Genomic DNA, 8,131 nt, shown 5'->3' with positions numbered 1-8,131 from the left:
GTACTTACATATAATAAATAAATAAATCTTTAAAAAAAAAAAAAATTAAGTCTGAAGATGGGTGTAGCACGCACACATTTTTAATCCCAGCACTTAGTGCAGGGAGATCTGTTTCCTACACAGTAAGTTCCAGTCCAGCCAGAGCTACAAAGTAAAACCGGTTAGTGAGGGGGGAGGGAGGGGAGATGTCTAGATAAAGAACATCCACAATACCCCTTCCCCGCTTGTAATTCAATAAGCAGTAGATGAAAGGCTTTATTTCATATAATTTGTTCTTCCATCATCAATCCTCCAGTTTTGATAATGGCATGTGGCAGTTAAAAGTAATTTTCCTGAAACTGGGAGAAGTGGGTTAGCAGTTCTAACACTACACACTAATCCTAACTAAACGCTAATTCTAAACACTAGCTTGGAATTCACCAGTGAGGGACTGAACCACAGCTCAGTGAGTGTGCTTGCCTAGCACCCACAAAGCCCTGGTTTCCATCCCTGGCAACCCCGCCCCAGAGACCCTTTCCACAAATCATAAAGAAAATTATGAAACGTAGTGTACAAATGACAACAGAGAAACCTTTTATTAAACCCATATATGCTAGGAATAGATCTATAAGTTCTATTTATGAGTTCATTGAGTTCTCATGGCAAACCAATGCGTACACATGACTGAATATGTAAAAGAAGAACAACTACTGATAAGAAAATAATCTGGAAGAATAACATGTTCCTAACTGTAATTATTCTTCTGACAAGACATCAGGACTAGGGTTAATGAAAAGGAACAAAATAGCGTACAAGGAGAAAATAAATTCAGCATTAAATGTTCTCATTTTTAGGAGAAACAAAACATCAGACATCCAAATTTAAGTTTGGAGGCATAGTAATGGAGACAGCTTTTACAAATGCAAAAATTCAGAAGCAACCATAACATGAATAATAGTCATTAACAGATATTAAGTAAATCTTTAAAATTAGAATCTGTATTTGCTGAAAGAGCAATTACAACAATGATTTTCTAACATGACAAAAGCAGATGCAGAAAGAACACAAACACACAAACTACACATCTTCCGCAGAACTCGTTCTACCGATTTGATAGTCGTCATCTAAAATCAACACAATCACAGTTCATCGTCATGTCTGAGCTTTGGATTTTCTAGTTTTCTCCCCGCCCCCCCCCCATAATAAAAATAAAAACAAGCTCATGAGACACAGCAGTAAGACCGACCAGCACCGCCTTAGATCCACCCTGGAGCTCTACAAAGGCCTTAACTCATGAAGCTTACACAGTTAAAACGCTGCTATTAGTGCAAGCTTCAGAAGAAACACAGTTTAGAAAACAAAAGACAGGCCTAGAGCTATGAGCAGACATAAACACAGTATGTCAGATCCCCAAGCAAGAGGTTTACAAAACCCAGTAAGCAACTAGCAGTGGTGTGGGAGAAGACAATACCCAGAGGCGTGGAACTCATAGCCTACAGCCAAATAATTCAGATGAAAATGTAAATATCTAGTCAAACAATGTCAGAGAGTAACTCAAGGATGAAGTTTTATTACTCGTTAGTATGAGTTTCCTGATGGCGAATGAGGTCTGCATCATTACTAAACGTCTTCCCACATTCGTTACAGCTACGGGGCTTGTCCTCACGATGAGTTCTCAGGTGCCGGGTAAGGTTTGAGCACTTATTAAAGGCCTTCCCACATTTATTACATTCATAAGGTTTTTCATCTGAGTGGACTCTCTGATGCTGAAAAAGCTGTGAGTTCTGGGTGAAGGCCTTTCCACATTCCAGGCATTCAAAAGGTTTCTCACCAGCATGGATTCTTTGATGTTGCCTAAGCTGTGAGCTCTGAGTGAAAGCCTTCCCACACTCCTTGCACTCATAGGGTTTCTCCCCAGTGTGGATTCTCTGGTGGTTTGTGAGGGCTGAGCCACTACTAAAGGCTTTCCCACATTCCTTGCACTCATAGGGTTTCTCTCCAGTGTGGATTCTCTGATGCTGAACAAGCTTTGAGCTCTGCGTAAAGGCTTTGCCACATTCCTTACATTCATAAGGTTTCTCACCTGTGTGAACTCGCACGTGTTGGAAAAGTTGTGAGCTCTTTGTAAAAGCTTTCCCACATACTTTGCAGGCATAAGGCTTCTCACCAGTGTGAATTCGCTGGTGGTCAATGAGATTTGAGCAGTAGCTAAAGGCTTTCCCGCACTCCTTACATTCGTAAGGTTTTTTACCAGTGTGGATTCTCTGATGCTGAGAAAGGTATGAGCTACAACTAAAGGCCTTCCCACAGTCTTTGCATTCAAAGGGCTTTTCACCAGTGTGAATTTTCAGATGTCGAGTGACATGTGACCCACAACTGAAGGACTTCCCACACTCCTTACATTCATAAGACTTTTCACCAATATGAATTCTTCGATGTTGGATAAACTGTGAGTTCTGGGTAAAGACCTTTTTACACTTCTTACATTCATAGGGTTTCTCATCATTATTAATAATCTGATGTAGGGTAAAAAAGGTCTGCTGAACGAATGTGGGCATGTATTCCCGAGTGAGTAATTCTTGGCTTCCATGTCCACTTGGAAATTGGCCTCCACATTCCAGAGCATCTGTAAAACCGGAGCCCGGGAGGCCGTGCTTTGAAAGTCTCATTAGCTCCCTCTGGCAGGACTCTATCTCATACACTTCCTTCTTTAGAGATAATAACTTGCTCTCACACATTGACTCCAGAGCTGAAAGAAAAGAAAAGTAGCAAATATATTTTTTTTCCTCTATTATTTGGAAAAACTTTAAACTTTCATACTGGGATAAAAAAAAGGAAGTGACTATACTGTCTAGTAAGTAAATGACACAGGCTTACGGAGATCTATGACGGAAATGGACAAAGAGCACAGGGAATTAACAAGATGCACCGTGAAAGCAGAGGAGACCATGGAGGAAATAAGTTACCAACAAGCACTGTCTTGTTTTGGAGACAGGGTTTCTCTGTGTAGCCCTGGCTGTCCTGGAACTTGATCTATAGACCAGGCTGACCTCGAACTCACAGGGATCAGCCTGCCTCTGCCCCTTCAGTGCTAGGTTAAAGGCGTGCACCACAAATGCTTCCTACAGTGATTCTTAAATATGGATGTAAGTCAGAATAGTTTGGAGAAAAAAAAGCACTGGGTACAACACACACACACACACACACACACACACACACAAAACACCAAAAAAAAAAAAAAAACCCAATCAAATAATACATTTGGTCTTCTGCTCATTTTGTTTGTTTAGAGATAGGGTCTCACTATCTAGCCCTGATTGGTCTTGAACTCAAGAGATCCTTTGCTTCCCAAGTGCAAGGATTAAAGGGAAGGAATGTCTCCCGAGACAAGGTCTTACTATGTAACTCTGCCTGGTTTTGAACTCTGTATTATCTTGCCCCAGTCTCTCTAGTTGCTAGGATTATAAACATGTACTGCCACATTGATCTTTGTCCTGGTTTTCTGCCATGGAACTTCAAAAAACCTTGAGATTCTCTGAATGACAGCAGCATGTCTGTGCTGCTACTGAGGCAATTCATGATAGAAGTCCTCCTTAACGAGCCTCAGGACTGGTTCTGGAAAGATGGCCCAGCAGTTAAGAATGTGTGCTGCTACTGCAAAGGACTGCGGTCCAGTTCTCAGTGCCCATATAGCCGCTTACAAATACCTGTGACTAGTTCTAGAGGATTTTATGACGTCTTCTGACCGTGGGCACCAGTCCACAACTGGTGGTGCACACAGACTAAACACACTCAGGCCCATGAATATAAAATACCACAATTGGTGGTGCACACACACTAAACACACTCAGGCCCATGAATATAAAATAGCACATCTGGTGCACACATACCCCATACCCCCAGCCCCGTACATATAAAATAACAAATCTTAAAAGAAAGAAAAAAGCTCCAGTACTGAGCCTGGTCACCAGAAGGTAACTCAGGTAGTTGGGAGGTTGGGATTTTAGGCATCCGACCTCTAGATGGACAAGAGAAGGTAAAGACCGAGAGGCCAGTTATGAAATCGTTCCTATGGGAAAACAAAACCAATGATGACCGGAGTCTGATCCCCAGACCAACACCATGCACAGAGAAAACGAACTCTCACAGTTGTCCTTTGACACCACCCCCAACTCGCCCCATGCAATCAATCAATCAATAAATACATGAAACAAATAATAATAATAATGATCTTTTTAAAAAAAGAACTTGCTTTTCTCACTTAGACCTAAGTTTTTGGCAGAAGCTTACAAAATAACAACCAATAGGCAGGAGAAATGGCTCAGCTGTTAAGAGGTCATTTCCCAGCAACCACATGGTGGCTCACAGCCATCTATAATGGGAGTTGATGTTCTCTTCTGGCATGCAGGTGTACATGCAGACAGAGCACTCGTCTACATAACATAAGGAAATACTCTTTAAAACAAAATAACATGGGGAAGGTGCAGTTTCCTGGGTTACCAGCGAGTTGTCCCCGTGGGCAGCGCTCTGCGCTATGCTTCTCACTTACCCGAGCACAGGCCTCTTGTAAGCTCTTTACCAATCATCCAGGGCTCTTTGCCTTGCTCCAATAAAGAGATCACCTGAGGCTTGGGAATGTGAAGTCCTGCTTGCAAGAAAAGACATGGGACATAGTTACGCTGTGGGAAACGGATGCGATCCCTGGGTCACCAAGCAAGAGATGTCAAGACAGGAACAGCCAGAGACGAGGAAGAAGCTTTAGCCACAGCCCACCGGAGCCGCCTGTCTCTCAGGCTTCTGCTTCAGCCCGGCTGAAACCATGTATTTGCAAACAAGGAGCAGGAATTCAGGTGGCAAACTTGAAAGGCAGCTGAGAAGTTCCTTGAGGAAGAAGCAGACACTCCTGAGATGGCTGCATTGTTGGTACAGGTGTCCTTACCCACTGCGAGCAGGTTGCTGTAGTTCTCCAGCATCACATCTTTGTACAAGTCTCTCTGCGCGGGGCCCAGACACTCCCACTCCTCCTGAGAGAAGTCCAGAGACACGTCACTGAACACCACCGGTTTCTGAAACAATAAACACACCCAGGTTAGAACACAGAGAGCACTTCCAAAATGTTGGTGCTCGTGTTGTCTGGCTGAGCAAATGAGCCACTACATGATGTCACCAGACCTAGGACCTCTGGGTTGTCTGTTCATCCAGAAACAGGACACAAAGCCAGGCATGGTGCTGAAGCCAGCACCAGGGAGGACGAGGCAAGAGGATGGATTTGGAGTGGAGCTGTCTTGTCTGCCCAGGTTGCACAGTGAGTTCAAGGCCAGCCTTAGCTATATAGTGTGATCAAGTCTCAAAGAACAGGACTGGGGAGTTAGCTCATTCATAAAGCATGTGCATAATGCCCTGGTTTCAAACACCAAAACAATCATTCATTTCTTACTAATTCAAATTATTTTTCTGGTGGCCAAATGTTTTGATTTTTGACTGTACAATCTCAACAGCTTATACACACAGTTCAAACTTCTTAGAATCATCCACTGCCTGGCTTGGATTTTTAAAAGAAGAGCGGGATTCAAACCCTTGTACAGAACTTGGCATGGTGGCTTATACCAGCAACCCAGTACTAGGAGGCTGAAGCAGGAGGCTCTAGAGCAGTGGTTCTAGATAACCAAGTGGTTCTGGATAATCAATTATCCCGCATATCAGATATTTACATTGTGATTCATTACAGTAGCAAAGTTACATGCATGAAGGGCCAACAAAATAATCTTATGGGTGGGGTCACCCCAACATGAAGAACTGCATTAAAGGGCCACAGCATTAGGAAGGTTTCGAGCCACTGATTTAAAGCACGGAGTCAGCCTGGGTTACAGCGAGAGACCCTGCCTCAGAGCTAAACACAACCAACTACACAAAAAACCCTCAAAATGGGGGCTGAGTGCTTGCTCAGTGGTTAAGAGTGCTTTCTGCTGCTGCACAGGACCCGGGTCTAGATCCCAGCCTCCCCACGGTAGCTCGCAACCTTTAATATCTTTAGTTCCAGTGACTCTAACACCCTCTCCTGGCCTCCATGGCATGTGTGTGGTACTGCGCATACATACATACATACATACATACACACATGCAGAAGTATAGTGACTCACACATGTAATTGCAGCTCAGAAGAATTAGAAGTATAAAGTCATGCTCAGCTACTTGCAGAGTTTGAGACCAGCCTGTCTCAAAAATCAAAAGAAAGCCAACAACAACCAAACCACACCACTGCCACGCATAATTTTCACTCCAAATATATGAAATGGTTAATGCTGTAAGACCCCACCCTTGAAAATGTCATGAAAAGGAAATTGATGAAACAGAGGTTATCCTTGTGTAGCACAGATTTAAATTGGCTCTGTTTTCCAAGTTCTTTGAAATAACCACGTTATAGAAAGGAACAAAAACTCTAAGTTGTCTAATTCCTAAATTAACATGTGACCATTAAACGGAAGGAAGTCAGGGAGGACACAGGCCATGCGTCTATGTCTGAATCTTCCACCATTTTCATGAATGGACCATTGGAAGAACCGGGTCACTTGATAAGTCTGTGTTAAGACATGGAGACAGCTACATAGTTTAAAGCTGTTGTGAAGTTTTGCTGGGACAGTGTCTCAGCTACTAACTCATCCTGACCTCCGCCATTCTGTTTCTCCAAGTGGTTCTAGCTGCTGCTTCTATCTGTCCTGGGGGCCTTCTGCTTCCATCTTTGTCTGCTGGCAATGTAGCCAGCCTGGAAGTCCCACCCCCTTAATTCCTGCCAACTGCTCTTTATTATGCAAAAAGTCACATTCCTTATTCTACTAGCAGGCTGGGGAAAGTCGCCTTACTTTTAAAGGGAGGTATGGAAGTGACATGTACATGTCCTACTAGCCAGTTGTCACCAGCTCCAAATAATAATTGAAAAACAAGAACACACTTTTTTATAGTCAGAAAATACAGCATTTGTGGGTCATCCCAACAGAAACCCCAGTGTACCTTATTTTTGGCGTGGTCCACCGCCATTCCTCTTTTCTCCACTGGGTACCTCTGGAGGAGCGGAGCTAGGGGGAAAAATGAGTCATGAAGTCCTAAGCCTTTTAATAAAAGGCCACCCTGGATCCATACCGGTCACCCAGGGAGAAGTCTAGGTTCTCATGATAATGTCTATAGAGTCAGAGAAGGAATGAAGCCTATGTTGTCCAATACTGGAATCTGTTCTCATCTCACTAGGGGTCTCTTAGGACAGAAAATTGGAGTCACTTAGGCAGTCAGAGGCACACCAAATCTACATACCCACAGCTGCTGTCAGTCACCCACCATGGAACCACATCTATCCTCACAAGCACACCCTACCCAAATGACAGCACAACAATGTATGGTTGGATAGTCACAGTCACACATCCATCCTGAGGATGAAATCACAACCACATTTATAGAACCCTTAAATACAACACCACATAAAACCACAGTGCTACAAACGGGCACAACAGGAGACTCACAGCAGAGTCACGTAACAGTTATAATCACCTCCAGTTGCCCTCATGAAATTTTACACAATCAATACACCATACACATTCAACAGAACAGAAGAGCCCCTAAGACACACATACTGTCAGCTTGACAATTACATGCCATCTTCCAATTGTAGTGAGAATTCTGGAATTTTGGTGTCATTAAAAACCACATAAATAATAAAAAAAAAATTGAAAAAAAAACCCCACAGAAATCTTCTGAGAGTATGTCTCCGCTTTAATTCCAGGTGCGTGTGGGGTGCGTGTGGGGATATGGGGCTACCTCAAAGCAGCTCATTTACCTGTGCTCTAGCATAGGTATGGTTTTGCCAGTGGCAGATAGTTTCTGCAATTGTGTGACATTTGAAATTTTGAGGACTTTTCAGAGGATACATAAATGCTAGGGTCCAGACAAGCAGGATTGGTGGTGGTTGGTTGTTCAGGGAGTATGGTAAGGTTTGTTAGCAGTCATGCTCAAAGAAGAAACAAATTAGAGTCAAGGATCTCTATCTCTCTCTCTCTCTCTCTCTCTCTCTCTCTCTCTCTCTCTCTCTCTCTCTCTCCCCCATCTATTTATCTATTTTTCTTTCTCTTCTATCTAGCGGGAGGGTGTTGTTGTGTGTGTGTGT

The 8,131-nt window shown here is 43.2% G+C and overlaps 1 protein-coding gene across 1 annotated transcript; it reads right to left on the bottom strand.

Annotated features, from left to right (window-relative positions):
• Nucleotides 1-545: 545 nt before the first annotated feature.
• Nucleotides 546-7,505, bottom strand: LOC115029030 (zinc finger protein 383-like). Its single transcript, XM_021166565.2, has 5 exons — nucleotides 7,285-7,505; nucleotides 6,988-7,052; nucleotides 4,919-5,045; nucleotides 4,529-4,624; nucleotides 546-2,728 (listed from the first exon to the last, which is right to left on the bottom strand). Exons 2-5 carry the CDS (start codon nucleotides 7,012-7,014, stop codon nucleotides 1,551-1,553), a joined length of 1,428 nt encoding a protein of 475 aa, XP_021022224.1. The 5' UTR covers nucleotides 7,015-7,052; nucleotides 7,285-7,505; the 3' UTR covers nucleotides 546-1,550.
• Between the last annotated feature and the right edge of the window lie 626 nt (nucleotides 7,506-8,131).

The sequence above is a fragment of the Mus caroli genome, chromosome 7 (assembly GCF_900094665.2).
Source record: "Mus caroli chromosome 7, CAROLI_EIJ_v1.1, whole genome shotgun sequence".
In the NCBI taxonomy this organism is placed as follows: domain Eukaryota; kingdom Metazoa; phylum Chordata; class Mammalia; order Rodentia; family Muridae; genus Mus; species Mus caroli.
The sequence above is the reverse complement of the archived record's forward strand: the minus strand, read 5'-3'. Positions and strand labels throughout refer to the sequence as shown.